Genomic DNA, 20445 nt, shown 5'->3' with positions numbered 1-20445 from the left:
TCTAGATTGGATCTACTTGATGGCATGCAGCCATAAAAATGGCACTGCTAAGACATAGTCCTCATAATGATGTTATGGCTTATTTGCACGGTCAGCATCAGATTTGGCGTAAGACATTCTTAACGGCCAAAGATAGGCTGCAATTCAAAAAGTGAATGATGCCAGTCAGATCACAGTTGGCAAGATCAATGGGGGAAATTCCCAAAGAATTCAGTGCACTACATAGAGTGTACCAACGTAATTTGCTCATTATGCCAGCATACACAGGATAAAAGGGATCAGTGCTTTGAGGAAGTAATGCTCCAACTACAGAGTAATCTCAGCATACAATATCACTTAGGCACCTACTTCCCAGTGCAGTGTCACATAGAATCACAGAACGGTAGAGTTGAAAGAGACCCCCGAGGGTCATTTGGTCTAACTCCTTGCTCTCAACCAAAACATCCATATCCTGGGTTAGCTCTTCCATGGAATAGACCTAAAGTGTGGTGTAGTGGTTAAGAGCGGTAGTCTCGTAATCTGGGGAACCGGGTTCTCGTCTCCGCTCCTCCACATGCAGCTGCTGGGTGACCTTGGGCCAGTCACACTTCTCTGAAGTCTCTCAGCCCCACTCACCTCACAGAGTGTTTGTTGTGGGGGAGGAAGGGAAAGGAGAATGTTAGCCGCTTTGAGACTCCTTAAAGGGAGTGAAAGGCGGGATATCAAATCCAAACTCTTCTTCTTCTTCTTCCAAAGTTGTCACAGAAGCTAAAATATCCTGAATTAGCCTTAAGGATTCACCCTTGTTCATATACGTTGATGCCCCCAAAACAGTAAGTAAAGGCTACTTCAAGACCACAGCTGAGTCCAGCTTAACTAGCTGAGCTCTGTGTGGCTGGTGTAGTCTCTGATTTAGGAAGAAAAGTATACACCGTACCTTAAAATGCTGATACAATTTGTTCAGTAATCGGCATTCAAGACGAACTTTTAAGTGACTGACATTCCTAGTTTCTGCCTGGAAAAACAAACAAAAAAACCACAGTCTGAAAGAAGGTCAAACCAGTATGGTGTGTAGACATGTGATGGAGTGCTTAGAATGTTAGACTAGGACCAGGTTTCAGATCCTCACTTGCCCGTGACGCTCACTGGGTAATTTTGAACCAGTGTCTGTCCGTCTGCTAGGGTTATTGTGAGGATGAGAGGGGGAAAGCAATGTATGCCATCTTGAGCTCCTTAGATAAAAGTGTTATAATAAATGTGATAATGAACTCTACATTTTTATTATCAGCAACCTTGACAATTATATAATTCTGACAACTTTTTATAGTTGCCTTCTGTGTTTTACGTGGTCGATTACATTGCTACATACCTAAAATATTTTAGCAAATTCAACCATACGCCAAAAAACGGATCTATTTTCAAACAAATATGGCAACTTATGGTCCTAAATTTGGTCCTCAAGGATACTTAGAGCTTGTATACTCTATATAAATCAGGTATTTTGAAATTAAATTCACTAATGAACAGTACCATTGCCAAAGTCAGCTTTCCATTATACCAATTTATTTTCTGGTTAAGAATCCTTTCAAATACCCATGAGGGGGAGCTATAGCACATCTAATCATACCATTATTTAACTGCTTAATTATTAGCTGGTTCTTTTTTTCAAATGTGAATCTCAATTTCTTCTCCTAAACCCAGCACATTTTGCAGGAATTCAAGGTCAAAAGGTGGGAACAATAAATGGTTTTGTCAGTTATAGATACATGAGAACCATCAGAAACCTTCACATAAACATTCACAATGAACAGCCACTTATCCATGCAATAAGAATTGCAGAACATCTTCAGTGCCAACTCTCAAAGAACAGAGTATCTTCTGCGTAGCTGTTATGTTACAGAATAAACTGCCTTAGTGTTATTAACGCTAAAGCCAGTACACTTCTGTTGCCACATTTAATATAGCAAACCTGTTCCCCTTGCTTCTGCCACAGCAGGCAGAGCCAGTGATCGAGTTTGCAATAATTTCATAAAGCATTTAAAGTAACTTTAAGGGATAAATAAATACAAATCCATCCTTTCCTCTGTGTGTGTTTTAAATACTTGCAAACAAAACTTTGCTCTGTGCAAAGCAGACGCATAAAAAGTGGCTCAAACCAGATTATGAAAATCATTGTTGCTGCTGCTGCTGCTGGACAAGCAGCAGAACAATTACATAGATGTTTCCCAACAAGGAAGACCCACAAGCATTGTTACACATTTCAGTAACGGTAGGCATGTTTGTTTTTTGCACTCACGTAGCTTCTCCCTTTATAAAATGCATGTAATGCTTCCAGTCAAGTTTTCAAGTATAAACTCAGCAAGATGACATCCCAGCTGGCACTGGCCTAGCAACCATTAGAGAAAAACTAACCTAATCTTTAGCTATAGATTTCAAGATTATTTGACTTCGAAGATTCTAACAATATTTTAACACCAGATTTTTATTTTTTTTTAATGTACAAATGAGGAGCTGGGTCGCAATATGAAAGAAACTTGCTGTGGCAAAGGATTCAGGTAGGTAGCTGTGTTGGTCTGACACAGTCGAAATAAATAAATAAAATTTAAAAATATCCAGTAGCACCTTAAGAGACCAACTAAGTTTGTTCTGGGTATAAGCTTTTGTGTGCATGGTATCTGAAGAAGTATGCATGCACACGAAAGCTTATGTCCAGAACAAACTTAGCTGGTCTCTAAGGTGCTGCTGGACAATTCTTTAAATTTTAAAATTTATTTGCTGTGGCAAAGTTAGGAAAGAGACCCTGAGCAACACTCTTTAAAAAACACACTAATTTTGAATGCCAGGTCCTGCCCAGAAATGCTGGAAATAGTACTGGAACCTACAGTCTCCAGTGTGACAACTCTGGACACAATGGCACTGCGCAGGATTTGTCCCGCTGACTGCAAGACCTCGAGTCCCCCCCCTTCACACACACACACTAATCATGAGGTAGTTGAGGGCGGTTACCTATTCCCCTTGAGAAGTACATAGAACTAGAGGGAGGAAACTGGTTTATCTGATGCCCTCTCCCCACTTCCTCTTTCACCTCTAGGTGCTTTTTAAAGCTCAGACTGCTACGCGAGCTGCTGATCTGAGCCTTGAAGAGGAAGTGGAGAGAATGTGTTGCTTTCTCTCTGTCTCTTTTTTCTTGGGCTGGTGGGGTGGGAAGCAGGTAGAGATTGATCCGGAGAGAAAAGCAAGATGCTGAAATTAAATACTCTATTCTCAAGGGTTTATCACAAGACATTGTGTGTGTGGCCATAGATTTGGAATACACAAAGGAGCTTATTCAAATCCTGGCCTCTTCTGATCTGCACAGCCTGTCTGTTTGGTCCACATCAGGGTTTACCAACATTTTGGGGCTGGTGGGCCAGATTTGGGGGGGGGGTTGAGTGTGTGCTATAGGGCACGAAGAATGAAGGTTACTTCCATACATTTTGCCTGGTAGGCAATTTTTGTTTTGTTTTGTTATTATACTTCCATTTGCCTACAAATCTATATATAATCAGCAATGAGAAGTAAGAAATATTGTTATTCCAAAGAGCAGCTACTTCTAGTGTACCGTCATACCTCTTGTTGTGTTTGCTTCACGTTGCAGATTTTCGGGTTGCAAACGCGACAAACCCAGAAGTGTATACTTCCGGGTTTCGGCCCATGTGCACGTGCAGAAGCGTTCTGCATGCTTCGCACATGCGTAGAAGTGCTCTATCCTGCTCCACGCTTGCGCAGAAGCGCAGCACTAGTTGCAGACTTTTCGGGGTGCAAATGGCACCCCAGAACGGATCGTGTCTGCAACTAGAGGTACCACTGTACTGGAGAGCAGCAAAGGGCAACGCAGGAAATGAAACAAGGATATGTGTGCATAGTACCTGGGGTTTCAGTGGTCAGTGGTCAATTGTGCAACTCACAGGAATGATTATTGTTCCTCCATTTGTACTGTTGCAGAGCGAGATGCTATCATCAACAATACTACTATCTCCCTCCCCACTACAATATTCTGCCAAGAATCAACAACAATAGCCCTTAAAACCCCATGGTACCATTTCCATTAACATTAAACAGAAAGCTGAGGTACAGTTCTTTTTGAAAAACAAAGCAACCTTACATGGTCCCTAAAATATAACTTTTTTAAAAAAAAAGTTACTATACCAGTGTCTGTGAGATCTGGATACTGTTGATATGTGGAAGCAGTAAATAAGTATTTGCTAGCTGCTTTCTAGAGTCTTCTGAAATGGTCCTTGAAGTTCCTGTTCCAAAGACCTGGTGTAAAACAGTACATTACATTCACTATTTTCAAACAAAAATAACATGCTGTAGCATGTTACATGCTAAAATAGCAGAATATATTGAAATTATTCAGTAACACACCTGCACCAAATGTTCATATATAAAAACATTTCCAGAGTGCAAGGCCTCTCCGCACAATAGTTTACAACATTTTTTTCCCTGTTTATTGCTTCTTCAGCAATATTTTAAAAATTGGGGGAAAGGTTCTGCTTCACTAGGTGATTCCAGGCAATTGGGGATGACAGTCAATGTGATTATATTAATGCCATGTGGTCAGTAAGATATGGCATGTGGTGACATCACAATGTCAATTCAGAGTGAAGGCGATTTCTATTTGAGCATGAACTAAAAAAAATGTCCAGACCACAGCTACCATATTGAACCATTTTAGACAATTTTATATGCCATTCCCAAAAGTACCACTTTTCATCTACCTGGGCCAGGTCTGATAAACATAAAAAGAGTAAGAACAAATCTAGGCATTTTATGCATCAAATAGCAAAAGATGCATTAAAATGTGAATAGGACTTTCACAATGAATAATGTGACAGAAGTCTCCAAATAGGCTGCTGAGGGGAAACTGAAAGATAAGTGTACTAACATTTGTTTCTGCTATTTAGATGCTTATATAGTATTTTACTTGGACAGTGGCTTTCTATATGAAATTTCTAAGGTAGAGGGAAGATAATCTCCTAGTAATTCTTGCTGAAGTGGTTCCGCAGTGCGAGTTATGAAACTGAAGCAAGGAGATCAAAGACAGAACAGTCTTTTAAACTAATGATTGTGGTTCCATAAGTCCACTTTTCGGACAAGTGTTACACAAAAATCCCCTCTCTTGAGCTCTTATGAACTAGGACTTGGAGAAAGCAAAAAAATAAATAATGTATATATATATATATATCTCTCTGAGGCAATAATCCAAACCAAACGGACAATTTCCCCTTCCCTCACAGAAGCTGGACTGTTTGGTTCCTAAGGCAACTGAAGAGAATCAAGAGGAGTGAAGGCACCAGTGGCAGGAAATTTACTAGAGTAAATTAACATTCCAGGGTAGCCACAGCTGCTTGTCAAGAAGAACCAGAGGCTTTGCCACCTCAGACACAATGCAAGTGAGATTACCATTTCACAAAAATTAACATGGCAATTTTTTTAAATTATTATTATTATTTACAACTTTACGATCTCTGAAGCCTAGAACTCATTCATTTGCCTTAGTACATGCAAAAAAAAAAAGGGAAATGGGCATAGCAGATGCAGTGTGGGTTGGTGGCTGCAAGAGAGGTGATCACAGGGGAACAGCAGACAGATGTGAAGGAACCTCCTCCAGCATTATTTGCATGACTTTCAGTGCATGTTTATTCAGAAGTGTTGGTGAGGCTGTGGGAAAGTATTTCTAGCACTTATTCATGAGATGGGTGCTATGAACAAACGAGGGGGCTAAAAACAGAAGAATTTATACTATATTTGGGGGTCTTGGGTATTGCTGCCTGAACAATTCAAATTAATAACTACACCAGGTGTCACAAGGGCAACTGAGTATCAGCTGCAGTTTTCTAATACATCTGAAGCACTTTCATTTAGCACATAGTTTTACATAAGAAAAAGGTGAAGGTAACTTTTGTACTAGATATGTAATTATTTAAAAACTTTTATGATGAAGGCCCAACTTTTAAAAGCATATTATTATATTATATTATATTATATTATATTATATTATATTATATTATATTATTATATTATATTATATTATATTATATTATATTATATTAATTTACACAAGTAAATATTATTTTTTCTTCTTTTTAAAGCCCAGTTAAATGTTACTAACCTTTTGTTTCTCTATTATTTTAACAATTTTATTCACAAATTCCACAGTAAACTGTTTTTTTAGAACTCCTTACAGATCCCTTCAGTTTATCAATGAAGTGTTATTGATCCAAGAGGTAGAGTGTGTGCAAACCTGTGACACAATCCAGATCACTGAGAAAATTCTCTTCTGCTAGTCCCTTTGAAGTGAGTGCAACTGAAGGGTGGGTGTGTTTATTGGGTTGGTTTTATTTTTATTATTCATTTCATGTTTTTATATTGTGATTTTATGTTGCAACCGCCCCGAGGCCTGCGGGCATAGGGTGGTATACAAATTTAATAAGTAAATAATGAATGAAGATCCCAAATTGTCTTATACATGCACAATGCAAACTGGTGTACAACACCAAATTTTGCATGCAAAGTTTGAGATCATAGTGAATGCCAAGAGCCCTGCTGGTTCAAACCAAAGGTCCATCTAGTCACATTATGCCCTCTTACATGGTCAATAAAATGTGTATGGGAAGCGTGCAAGAATGACACATGTGCAATAGCAGTCCCCTGCTTGTGCTGCTCAGCAACTGCCATTCAAATACAATGCAGCGCTTACTGCACAAGGATCATGAGAAAAGGCACAGGCCACACCCTGCCTCTGCTTCAACTGAGGAGTCTTTAACTCATCATGGTTTGGAAGGAGCAGGAAGGCTTTGTGTAGTACACTGCAGTCATCCTGGCTCCAGCAAGCGCTATGTGCTATAAGATCCAGATGTCACTGCATAGACAATGGCAGCATTGCCTTAGTTCTCCAATCTACTGAGGTACAGCCTAGGAAGACCTTCAGTTATAAAACTGAGGCATAATTCCTTGTATAATCTGTATAACACGGATTTTCTGGATGTCTCTACACTTTTTTCTGTAGCAGCAAATAAATCATGGCCAAGCAGGGCTACATATACTTTTAGAACTACTATATTTAATTGTCTGTAATGCTTAACATGGAATACAAATCTTCTCCCCCCCCCCCAGGTTAGAAAGGCTTACTTGAAAATGTACCTACAGGATGGTTGTCTTCAACTACCAGAGGGGAAAGTTGCCCACTTGCTTCTTCTCCAACACAAATGTGGAAAATTTTTAAGCCATTTGGGACCAGAAAAACAGACCCCTTAAAGCTTCAGTCCCTTGGAAATCATAATGCTCTCTGCAAGTATTATTTATTCATGACCAAGAACTGCTGGCAATGTTTCCTGGTTTTGCCCACTATTACGTCATTTGAAAAACAAATTACCTTCTAAATCTCAAGCTGATGAACAAAAGATTACCTGATATGAAAATATTCCATGAGATGAGGTATTTATAAATAATGTACTTTCAAAACTGCCTTCTTCTAATGGAAGAAACAGTACTCTGAAACAATTTTTTCCCATTGCTGGAATCACCTACAGATAAAATAAAAGTATCTGGTGTTCAATAGAATTAATTGCATTAATTTTATTACAGACTTGTAAATTTTAAAAAGTGGGTCACCACCCACCCCTTGCCCCACTAGACTAAATATAGTGACAGTGGTCCATAGCCGCCATGCTCCCCTGCACCTTCCTATATGTAGTCTGAAGAGCAATAAGAAACAAGGAGGGGCAGCTATAAAGAGACTGCATGCTAAGACAGAGGCTGGCTTCAAATGCAGCACTAAAACACGACTTAGCATTATAATCGTAACAACCAGGAACCTCAGGCTCATATGCCCCCTCCTCCCTTTTCCTACACGTCACAATGAGAAGCTTTCAATCATGGTTAGCAGCAAACCACAGTAGCTTGCCAATGTACCCAAACTTATATAACCACCACTATTTAACTTAAACCAGGATTGCAAGTCACTTTACTTACAGAGATACAGTCTGGACCCAACCCAATCATGGTTTAGCATGATATGAATCATAGCTGTCAACTTTCAGATTTGAAAATAAGGGATCAGCAGCCTCACCTGTCCTGGGGACAGTCTGCGGGATATTTAACAATCCGGGATAGCAGCAGGAAGAAGTGGGAAACGGCACTGGAATAAGGAAATTTCCTGCCCCCCCAAAAGGGAAGGTTGACAGCTATGATATGAATGAGCTTGGGTTTGCATGCTTCCCCTCAGCCCTCTCCTCTGGCTCCAGAGCACAAGGAGGAAATTGGAAACATAAACTTTAAAGGAGCATATCATTACATCCAAACTGGGAACTCTCATAAGTTTAAACGATTGTTTGTTGAAACAACCACAGTTTGACCTTGGCTCATTTCAACAAATCATAGTTTAAACAAGCTACATGTGTAAAAAAATAACCCACTGTTAGAAAATAAAATAAAAGCTAGTTCGTTAAAAACAAGAAGCTTCTCATAGCAGAGGAGAGTAACAAGGGGGAAAGGGCAGAGTCTTCTGAGGGAGTAAGAGTCATTTGGAGGGCGGAGAATGATTGAGCTGGAGGAGAGAAGACAACTGACAAGGATGTATTGAGTTTTAAGTGTATTGGAATCCAAATGCAGGTGAAGCCACAAGCAACAGGGGCTGAAAAAGCAATGAGCAACAGTAAAAATTAGATACTTCTGAGGGACACAGAAAGCATTTTTTTTTTTTTTTTGGCACAGAAAATGTATGGGGAAATGTTCAGCTCAGCCCTAATAGAAATAAATGGGAAGACCAAGAACAAGCTGATGGCTGGGAAAGTAGGAAAGAAAGACCAGTTAGCTAATGCTTTAGGGCCAAGGAAAGCATGAAACTCTGGCACTCTGCCCTAGCATAGTTTTCAAAAGTACATCAGCACTCACCCTGCTATGAACAGGAGACACATGAAAATGCCTAGTAGCTGTAAACATTGAATTCACTATTACATCTTTATCCTTACTAGGATTGTAAGCACATAGCATTTTAGCTTTAGGCAGTCCCAGCAACCTAAGGGAGAGAAGAAAGGGAAGTATTAATGGCAATGGAAAGAATGCAGTCATGTTTTCCACTCCACACGCAAACATACAGTGTTCAGAAAAACCCCTACAACTTGGGCCCATTGGAATTTAAACCAATGATAACTTTTTGATACAGACACAATGTGGTTTGGCATGACATGAACAAATCCAAGCCAAAAGCCACCTCCTCCTCTTCCAGAGTTCCCTTTTCATGAGAACCAGCAGAACATGGTTATAGCTTGCAGGTAATCCTGGGTCCAACACTGTCACTTGAGGCCCAGGAGGCCTTGATGGCTAGGAGTGCCTATTTCTAATTCCAACTGGTTCACCAGCTACAGCCCCTTTTGGACAGAGATAACTTGGCTATGGAACTCCATGCTCTGGTAACTTCCAGATTGGATTACTGCAGTGCGCTCTACATAGGGCTGCTCTTGAAGAGAACTCTGAATGCAGTGGTTCAAAATGCAACGGTCAGATTGCTGACTAGGGCTGCCTTTAGAACTCTTACGGTTGTTCTAAAACTGCTATGTTTGCTGTCAGTTTATTTCCAGGCTCAATTCAAGGTGTTTAGTGTTTAAAACCCTATAGGACTTAAGCCCCCAAAATCTGAGAGATTGCCTCCTTCCCTACAGACCATCTCTGGGTGTTAAGATCAGAAGGTGGACCCCTTTTGGTGGTTCTGCCCTCCTCAGAAGTACAAGGAAGGGTCCCCCAGAAAAGGGTGTTGTGAAATTCCTTCCCACAGAGACGTGTCTGCCACCTTCATCTTTCAGCAAATGCCGAAGACACCTTGCTCTTTGACACCTGAGATGGTTGTTTTCAAGACCCATCCCACTCCTGTGGATGTAACTTGTTTTAACTGTTTTTAATTCAGAATTTTATATTGTAGCAACCAGCCCTGGGGGCCCGCTGGTGAAGGGGCGGTGGTGTTATTATTATTAGTTGTGTGTTGCAATCCTGCTTGAGTAAGAACTATGTACTCTAAACTGCCAAGGAACCGGACACAGAAAGGAGGGTGGAAACATTGTATGCAATGCAAAATGAAAGGGAATTACAGACTCTTCTGGGGAAAGAATTTCCTAGGATACAGAATAAAAGTATGCAAAATACTCACTGCATTCCAAAATGGAGAATTGAAGGGTGAAAATGAAGGACCCTCCCATTTGACATTTTCGCAGAGAAGCTGAAAAAGAAGAGAACAGTAATTATAAAACCATATCCCTTTTCACAAGATCTCAGATTATATGTAGACTGTACTGGCATCGCTCGATTTTCCTATAAGAATACAAGGAAAATCAAGACCATAACTGCCACGCCACAATTCAAAATGAACTCTGTCAAAAACTGTTACTGATTCATGCAGCTTCACTCTAAAATACAGTCATACCACAGGTTAAATATGCTTCAGGTTGAGCATTTTCAGGTTACTCTCCGTGGCAACCCGGAAGTAACGGAACGCGTTACTTTCGGGTTTCGCCACTAGCGCATGTGCGCAAAATGACGTCATGCGCAGAAGCAGCAAATCACGACCTGCGCACACGCGGGTTGCATTCTACGCAGGATGCGAATGGGGCTCCGGAGTAGATCCTGTTCGCATCCAGAATACCCATGCACAATTAATTATTCCTAGGAACCCGCAAGCACAAACCTGGAATTCAGGCCTGACAACAGTCCCATTCAGGCATTCAGCTGAAGGTGTGAGAGCATTGGTGTGTAGAGGTGCACTACCCTCAGTCCCAATTTCCCTGCCTGCTTCATCCTGACCTTCCTACAGATAAAGTGGGCTGAGATGGTGCATACATCACTTGCCTCTATTCCATTTATGGCATGTCTTTGGCTGAATGTCTGAAGAGAGCTAATATGCTTAGGCAAAAGGCTGTAACAACCAAATCAAATTAATAAGGGACAACATAAGCAACTGGGACAGGGGAAAGGGAGAAATCCAATTATAAGCAATAAAATACCATAAACTTGATATACTCCTCATAACAGCTTAACATATTGATTTGTACAAAATTATGTCGGATTCTGAAAGTTGTATTCTCCTCCTGATGCCATTTAGTATTCAAATTTTTATAAGGGATAGATCCAAAACTGTATTCTGAACAGAAAGCAGCACAACCCCCACCTTCCGCTGAGAATAGACAAAAATAAATAAATGATGTGGAATAGATCCCACATCAACAGTCCTCAAATGCAACTCCCCTGGTTCATAAATAGCCTCATGACAACTGTGGATAACCATCGTGGGCATTGTTCAAAATCAAGAGGAGACTTATAGAAACTCGGGTTAACAAGAAATGAACTCTGATAAAGGTCAAGTTCGCACATAACAGTAAGCTTGGCTCACTTAACCCACAGTGTGAAAAAGCATCATGCTATAACACAACGCATTTGCTTCCACTTTACTCCTCCCTTGGTGCAATGGTAGGGAGAAACCCAGGGAATTAAAGCTCACAAAGCAAAACACGTCAGCAAGGAAGCAGGATTTTACTCCTGGAAAAATAGTTATAAATATATTTGTACTATCTGAGGAGAAACCAGAGCATGTTGTTGTTTGTTGTTTAGTCGTTTAGTCGTGTCCGACTCTTTGTGACCCCATGGACCAGAGCACGCCAGGCACTCCTGTCTTCCACTGCCTCCCGCAGCTTGGTCAGACTCATGTTTGTAGCTTCAAGAACACTGTCCAACCATCTCGTCCTTTGTCGTCCCCTTCTCCTTGTGCCCTCCATCTTTCCCAGCATCAGGGTCTTTTCCAGGGAGTCTTCTCTTCTCATGAGGTGGCCAAAGTATTTGAGCCTCAGCTTCACGATCTGTCCTTCGAGTGAGCACTCTCGGCTGATTTCCTTAAGAATGGATACGTTTGATCTTCTTGCAGTCCATGGGACTCTCAAGAGTCTCCTCCAGCACCATAATTCAAAAGCATCAATTCTTCGGCGATCAGCCTTCTTTATGGTCCAGCTCTCACTTCCATACATCACTACTGGGAAAACCATGGATTTAACTATACGGACCTTTGTTGGTAAGGTGATTTCTCTGCTTTTTAAGATGCTGTTTAGGTTTGCCATCGCCTTTCTCCCAAGGAGCAGGCGTCTTTTAATTTTGTGACTGCTGTCACCATCTGCAGTGATCATGGAGCCCAAGAAAGTAAAATCTCTCACTGCCTCCATTTCTTCCCCTTCTATTTGCCAGGAGGTGATGGGACCAGTGGCCATGATCTTCATTTTTTTGATGTTGAGCTTCAGACCATTATTTTGTGCTCTCCTCTTTCACTCTCATTAAAAGGTTCTTTAATTCCTCCTCACTTTCTGCCATCAAGGTTGTGTCATCTGCATATCTGAGGTTGTTGATATTTCTTCCGGTGATCTTAATTCCGGCTTGGGATTCATCCAGCCCAGCCTTTCGCATGATGAACTCTGAATATCAGTTAAATAAGCAGGGGGACAATATACAGCCTTGCCGTATTCCTTTCCCAATTTTGAACCAATCAGTTGTTCCATATCCAGTTCTAACTGTAGCTTCTTGTCCCACATAGAGATTTCTCAGGAGACAGATGAGGTGATCAGGCACTCCCATTTCTTTAAGAACTTGCCATAGTTTGCTGTGGTCGACACAGTCAAAGGCTTTTGTATAGTCAATGAAGCAGAAGTAGATGTCTTTCTGGAACTCTAGCTTTCTCCATAATCCAGCGCATATTTGCAATTTGGTCTCTGGTTCCTCTGCCTCTTCTAAATCCAGCTTGCACTTCTGGGAGTTCTCGGTCCACATACTGCTTAAGCCTGCCTTGTAGAATTTTAAGCATAACCTTGCTAGCGTGTGAAATGAGTGCAATTGTGTGGTAGTTGTAACATTCTTTGGCATTTCCCTTCTTTGGGATTGGGATGGAGCAGGAACCGGCAAGCCACTCCAGTATTCCTGCCAAGAAAACTCCATGGACAAAGACAACCAGAGCATAAAGTTTATCAATTGGCATGTTAAGACTTAATTTAAAAGCCTTGTAATTAAAATCAGCAGTGGAGCTTCAGAGGTTCCCATAATTCAATATGCTCTCTTGACTTTCTACCCAGCCAACTTGGCACACCTTTCCAGACCACCTGCAACTTTGTGTTCCTCCCTCTTTTGTTGCTCAAAGCTTTTATTCCTAATATGAATGATTGTAAAAGAGCCGAAATCTGTGATCCTATGGACACTTAACTGGGGTAAGCCCTACTGCAGGGGTCAGCAAACTTACCACACCTCGGGCCGGTGTCTCCAGCGCCGATCACGCAGTGGGCCAGAGGGTGGGGGAGCGCGTGCCCGTGCGCACATGCTATTTCTGCCGCACTTCTGGGTCTAAGGAGCACCGGAAATAGCTTGTGTGCATGTGCATGGGGCTCCTCCGACCCGGATGTGCACCAGAAATAAGGCTTGTGCATGCACACAAGCTATTTCCGGTGCTCCTCCGACCCGGAAGTGGGCAGCCGTGCAGCGTAGCGCCGGTAAGAGCGGGCGCCGGGTATTGTCGCAGGCAAGATAAACAAGTCCCTTGGGCCTTATCCTGCCCTCAGGCCTTAGTTTGGGGACCCCTGCCCTACTGTATATAGTACTTACTTCAGAGTACATATGCATAGGGTTGAACTAGTTTCTAAAAGAAGATTCTCACAAATATATATATGAAGCAATTATATATGCTCCCCCTCCCCCAAACAATTTTATGGTCTAACAGGTTCTTTGCTTTCTAAAATGTTGATAAATAAAATCTTTTTTTAAAAAAAAACCAAGCAGCAATACACATTTTTGTTTGCTTATTTTTATCTGCAGTGGGGAAATCTTTCTTGCCAAGTTCTCAGAGGTTTTACATTTCAGGTTTTTTTAAAAAAACACACTTTAAAAAAGCACAGAATTTATCCAAAAACTTACACAGGAGCTTGAACCTAGTTTTAATCATCATAGGCACAATGCCAAAGAAAAGCACATGTTATTGCATGCCTAGGTTTGTGATTTTCCCAGTTCACTCCCATGAACACAAGGCCTATTCCATACACACAACTTGCAGCTACATTGATTTCAATAGATGCCAAACAGCAACACTGCATGGAAACATGACTTCATTGTTAGTTAGTTAGTTAGTTAGTGTGTTTGTTAATGCGTTTCTTCTCCACTTTTTATCCAAGGAGCTCAAGGTGATGCACGTGGTTCTCCCTCTCCCTAGCTTTTCCTCACAACAGTCCTGTGAGGTGGGTTAGACTGATTAACAGTGGCTGGCCCAAGGTCATCTAGTGAGCTTCATGGAAGAGCAGAGAGTCTCTCAAGTCTTAGGCCATCACTTTAACCACTACATGACCCTGACTTTGTTTTATTTATTTATGTATCAGTTCCATTTACAGACCACTTACTATCTGAATATCTTGAAATGGTTTACACTAGATTAAAATACATAAATATACATCTAAACACAGTAAGTACCATCAAAACCACATAAGTACCATCAAAACATGAATACATAAACAATACCAATATACCTAAAAACAATGATAAAAGTCTAAGAACACTACAAGGCAGTATAATGTGAAACTACCATCAAAACAGCACGCATCATTCATTCATACAACCAGCTCAACCCATCTCATTCATGCTCCATTCCACACAACTAGTATAATCATTCAAGACCTCAAACATCTCCATCAACCAACTGCTTGGATCTACACCACTCTAAACCAGTGGTGTCCAAACTTTTTTCAAAGAGGGCCAGATTTGATTAAGTGAAGGGCTGTGAGGGCCGACCAAAGGTCCAACCAAAGTTATTGACCTTTTTTAAGGATTGAAGTTGTTGACCTTTTTGTTGTTGGGTTTCTTTTTTGGGAGGGGGGGATTTTACCCCAGGAAATAAACTGCCACAGGGGCTGGATTAAACCAACCAGATTAGGCCACCGAAATGGTATTTGGACATGCCTGCTCTAAACCATATGCATAGACGTTACTCTCCCAAACTCTAAAGTAGCACTGGGCTCGTGCCCCACATCCCTGGTACCATCAAATACTCTCCTTCCCTTCTCTCACTTGAGAGGGGCTGAATTCTATACCAGAGCAGGCTTTCACCCTGGAAAATATGAAACTACTTCCTTCCTTCCTTCCTTCCATCCATCCACCCACCCATTCACTCACTCTCAACTACATGACCATAACATGCATTGCACTGCACAACCTCAACTCTTGATAAGTACCAAATCAGCACTGGAAAAAGTCACAAACACCAGTGACACCTTGCTGGCCAGCATCTCATGCTCTGGCTACTCCTCCCCCATCCTACCCCAATATAGGTGCTCATCAGAGAAAAGCGGAACTGTGTTAACATCAAAATTGAGCTCAACAAAACTTCTGTCATCTTGTCAAGTCATTGTTTGTTTGTTAAAAAACAAAACACTGGTGCTTTGGTTTTAGGAACCATTTGTCCAGATCAAGAAAAATGGACTAGAGAACTAGTTCTTCCTGTGCTTATATTTCATGGCATTTAAAGTGACAGGCACAGCTGTTTCCGATGTACCTCCTCTGGTAGTAGACCATTATATTCAGATATGGCCACAAACAAGAACCATTTAGTTTACTGCAAAACATGAAAAAGAACACATTGCCTCTGCAAAAAAACAAAAACAAAAAACAAAACCCATAAGCAGACAGAAAGGCACCTTAGCTCCAATCTTCAAAGTAACCTCCACTGTTTTTCCAGGTGTCATATACTTCATTAGGGATAAGGCTTACTTATTCCTCTTTGTGAGTGAACAGGAGAGCAAATACAGGAGATTTGCATGCATAAGATCTGGCAATTTCAACTGTGCTGAGGGAGGGGAGCATCTTGAGTATTGAATAATGGGCAGGTTTTGTGAGTCTGAGGGCACATACCCATTTACTTTTATCTGCATATAACACCTAATATACTTGACATACATTTATGAACATTAGGTGATAATGAAATCTAAACAACATAGTGTTTAGCATAGCCTCTCGTAGTGCCAACATGTAGTAAGAGATCAGGATCTAACGAGCTTACCCACATTCTGCAACCTCCAGAACAATTTATGTGGTAGATGTCATGTTTTAACGGAGACTTGCATGTGTAGACCCAAGTTCCTGCAGCCTCAATCATGCAATTTATACTGCCCTGCCGTTTTTATAACCAAATCTGTGTTAGCCTCCAATTTGTGCATGCAGACCTCTGTTCCAATATGTACATGTCAGTTGTAAGACTAGTCTTGCATAACTCTGATTAGCCATTGTGCATAGGCACCATGTAGTCTAATATCAAACCGGTGCTTCCGGCCGGGGGGGGGGAGATGCCAAAGCTTTTGTTAATGTTGTGTATTAAGTGCTTGTTGTGGTTGTTGTTGTTTAGTCATTTAGTCGTGTCATGACCCCATGGACCAGAGCATGCCAGGCACTCCTCTCTTCCACTGCCTCCCGCAGTTTGGTCAAACTTATGCTGGTAGCTTCGAGAACACTGTCCAACCATCTCGTCCTCTGTCGTCCCCTTCTCCTTGTGCTCTTAATCTTTCCCAACATCAGGGTCTTTTCCAGGGAGCCTTCTCTTGAGGTGGCCAAAGTATTGGAGCCTTAGCTTCAGGATCTGTCCTTCCAGTGAGCGCTCAGGGCTGATTTCCTTAAGAATGGATAGGTTTGATCTTCTTGCAGTCCATGGGACTCTCAAGAGTCTCCTCCAGCACCAGTATTAAGTGCTAGCCCTGTGCTAGAACTTCATCATCTGGAAGGTGGAAATAAGCCGCATGAGGGCCGGAGTCAAGTGAGGGGGACCATCTAAATGGGTGGGGGCACCAGAAGGATGTCAGATGGGGGAGTGGGTTGATTTTCTGAGATGCAGCAGGAGGGAAAGAGCTGCCCTGTAATGCAACTGAGCAAAATGGTCAGCGTCTATAGAAGGAAGTACCATTCCTGTTCTGGACACACTTGCCTGCTGAGTTGCCACTCCTACAACAGAACAGCAGCTGCCCAAGTTTCCTCCACCCTCCTGGCTCTAGGTATGCTTTATTGCCATGCCCATTCCTCCTTTTCAGACTCTCTCCCCTTGGCAGCATAAGCTGACAAGCAGGCAGACAAAAGGAACTTGCAGACACACCGCTCTGGGAGCAGGCAGCTGAGAGTGCTGCAGGGCTGAGGGGGGAGGGATCAAGCAGCTCTTTTGCCTTCTCTCCCGAGATCTGGCCACCACTTTCTCACTATCTGCAACACTGCTGCTGCCCTGCGGAAGATGCTTATGAACAAAACCATATTATGCACTTACGCCCGTCAGCAGTGGTGCATATAGAAATGTGTTTTAAAAAACAAGATGGACAGGGCAGATGAGATAACTGACAAGAGTCCCCAAACCTACAGACACTATCAGTTTTACTCATCGAAGAGTAGAGAGAGATGGTGATGAAGACGATGGCACAGAATTGCATTTTAAATGTAATAGACAAACACAAAAAAGGAAGGATGAAATAAGCAGAACATGAATGGGTCAGGATAGGAAATAAACTGTTTCAGGAGAATGTCACCTGGATCGTTCGCAAAAAAAACCAAGTGACCTAATAATGAATAAAGGGCTAATGTGGAAGCACTCCTTGTTTGTATTAGGCATAGTGAAAAAGAGCAAAAAAGTAATGTCAATAGGCACCCATGAAAATATTTCCCTAGTTAATCATACTAGTAGTGAAATGAATACAATGCCAAAGGAAAGTAACAAAAGAGTTAAAAATACATTGTGTTAGCATCATAGCATGTTGTTGGGTTTAGATTAGGGTTTGTATTGACCTTAAGGCTCACTGTGCTTAAATATTTTCAAGCCAGAACTCTAATATTTCACCTTCTTGTATGTGTGTTTATTACAGCAGTGTGGTGTGAACTTAGAATCTCATCTCCCAACAGAAACCGGGATACAGAAAGAAGTGCAATGTAATGGCAAGGTAATAGGAAGTTAACACACTTGATAAAAAGGCTATTACATCCAACCAGAAGTAGTTACCTCATTTCTCAACAGAATTTGGGAGGCTGAAAAGAAATGCACGGTAGTTTCAAAGTAATAGGAAGTTAACACACTTGTTTCAAATGTCATTACATCCAGCTACCTGTTTTTGTGTGCATGTATCTACTGATGCTATCCCTATTTCAATCTTTTCAGAACCAGTTTAAACTAGGCCATGAAACATTACATAGCCTAAGATATCTGGAAATGCAAAGTCAGCTAGATCAGTTTAATTATTAATACAGTATCCACATTCTGATAATAATATGTCACTATAAACTCTCCTGTTGGTTGTCAATTAAAACCATATTTTGGATCCTTCAGTTTTCTTCATAAGTGAAATAATACAGAATCAGGAAATAGTAGGATACAGCTATGACCTGATAGACCCTGAAAGATATGCAATGCTTTCCAGTGCATGTGATATATACTATAGCATGAAGAAGTAAATTGCTTCCCTTCCCCCGATTCCATCCTAAAAAGGAAAAACAGCCAAATGGGAAGCTAAACAAAGCCTGAAAAATGTAAAGCCAAGTCTTACGAACTTGCAAATTCTCATATGGTTTATACATTTCATTTGACATACCTCAGCCCCATCAGAAAACAGCATGCGATTTTGCATGTCATGCAAGAGTAAAAATTCAATCACAACTGATTTGTACAGAATAAAAACAACAACATAAAATGTTACGTTCAGGAGCAGCGTAATGATCTCAAGAGTCTTCAGCGTGAATCTTTTTTAAAAAACAGGAAATAAGAGTGATACATGCGGTTGAGAGTATGATATTTGTGTGGGGGAGGGGAATCAATGTTATAGATATCAAGTCAGCCATGAACAGAACACTGGGTGGCCTTAGACTCTCATTCTCAGGATCCCATCTGGAATGCAGCCTGGCCCTATTAGAAAGCAGACTGAGCCATTCATATTGGCTTTGAGACCTGGAAGACCTGCTCCCTTGCCTTGCATTTTTCCATCAGGCCTGGCAGGGTGGGGCCCTGACTCCCAACTACAAAAGCTGAGGGTGCTGAAGAAGCCAGAGATCATCTTGGATGCCTCTTAGTACAGATCCAGGTCACTGAGTCTGAGCTTCCGCAGCTGCCACCTGCCGTGAACCACCCTAGGCAGGATTGGTAGCAGCAGCAATGTCCTATGCTTTAGATAATATTGTATTGTCTTGCTAATTATGCTGTTTTAAATGTGCATTTTACATTTGACTTCCTTTAGTAATGTTTTCTCTTGAAATGTTTAAGATTTTAAAAATTAACATTACATGTGCAATCCGTAGTAGATCTCCTTTGCAATGTTTTATTTTGGAATCTTTTAAGATAATATTTTAGTTTCCTGTTCATTCTGTTGCTTTGAATGTATACTTTTGACTTTCTTCAGTAATGTATCAAGGCAGCAGGTGTGAAGAGCTATACAAATACAAAGGACCTGTTTTTCTTATTAGTAACCAAACTGCCATACTACAAAAGTGACTATTTATCTTATTGGGCATATCTTAGCTGTTCATTAAGTCAGGTGACCGTGGAACAGATTAAGTGTATTTACACAGTGATTTAGCAGAGCAAATGGCATGCAACACTACCTCCAAGAGAGTTGCTTGTCAAATCATTATTCACCTGATCCCGTGGCATTTTGCAACTCTGTGTATGTGTGTCATATATTAATCACTATCTGGGGTGGGGGTGGGGGGCTTGAGTGTGCACACAGAGCTTCACAATTAATTTCAATGGAGAGACAGTTCTGGGGATATCCTTTGTAAGTGGTTACCCTGAAGCAAAACTCTTCTACAGGAGCTCCCATAGTAACACAAACGTCCTAATACAAACACTGTTACAGGTGTTAATTAACCCAAGCAATGCTGAGGTGTTTGAGGTAGCATTTCATGCTCCTGTGCAGTAGTCACTATGCTAATTTTGCATCTATTTCAGCTTTAACATAATTGTCACATTTTTTTTTTACATTTCATTTCCATGTGTATTATACCTACCAACAGAAAATGGCATTTCAGCCATATTATAAAGTAGGCTCTGGTCCACATGCCACAATAAATTTGTTATTTTGGAAGGTGCCACACTTCTCTTGCTTTTTTAACACTGTTTTGAGCTGCAGCCTTTGTTTTTGCCACTACAAACTCATATTTTACCTGCAACTTTATCAATCTATATTGCCCCTTTGCATATCCTACCAAATGAAATTCTAATGGTTTCCATGGTATAGTTGGTTTCCCCCCCTTAACATAGGGTAGAAAAGGCCAACCATTTTTATGCTACGAAATGAAGATGAAAGACAGAATTGTTTTTGTGCTCCTACTGAAGTTGTTTGCAATGCATGTTTCTTTATCAGTACTCTGCTTAGTGGTAAGATAAAGACAACATGAGTAGCACAACTTACT

At 41.1% G+C, this 20445-nt stretch overlaps 1 protein-coding gene across 5 annotated transcripts in view; it reads right to left on the bottom strand.

The window, feature by feature from the left end:
• TMEM131L (transmembrane 131 like) overlaps nucleotides 1-20445 on the bottom strand; it is a 73127-nt gene that overhangs the window by 31915 nt on the left and 20767 nt on the right. For 4 of the 5 annotated variants that reach the window (XM_082237538.1, XM_082237535.1, XM_082237536.1 and 1 more), the window contains exons 4-8: nucleotides 10166-10234; nucleotides 8917-9040; nucleotides 7431-7547; nucleotides 4168-4278; nucleotides 917-994 (exon numbers count right to left, since the gene is read on the bottom strand). In XM_082237538.1, the coding sequence (XP_082093664.1) occupies nucleotides 917-994; nucleotides 4168-4278; nucleotides 7431-7547; nucleotides 8917-9040; nucleotides 10166-10234 (499 nt within the window). The remainder of the gene's footprint in view (nucleotides 1-916; nucleotides 995-4167; nucleotides 4279-7430; nucleotides 7548-8916; nucleotides 9041-10165; nucleotides 10235-20445) is intronic. The other variant, XM_082237539.1, reaches the window with a different exon arrangement.

The sequence above is a fragment of the Podarcis vaucheri genome, assembly GCF_965113315.1.
Source record: "Podarcis vaucheri genome assembly, chromosome: 9".
In the NCBI taxonomy this organism is placed as follows: domain Eukaryota; kingdom Metazoa; phylum Chordata; class Lepidosauria; order Squamata; family Lacertidae; genus Podarcis; species Podarcis vaucheri.
This window is presented reverse-complemented; position numbering and strand designations above follow the sequence as displayed.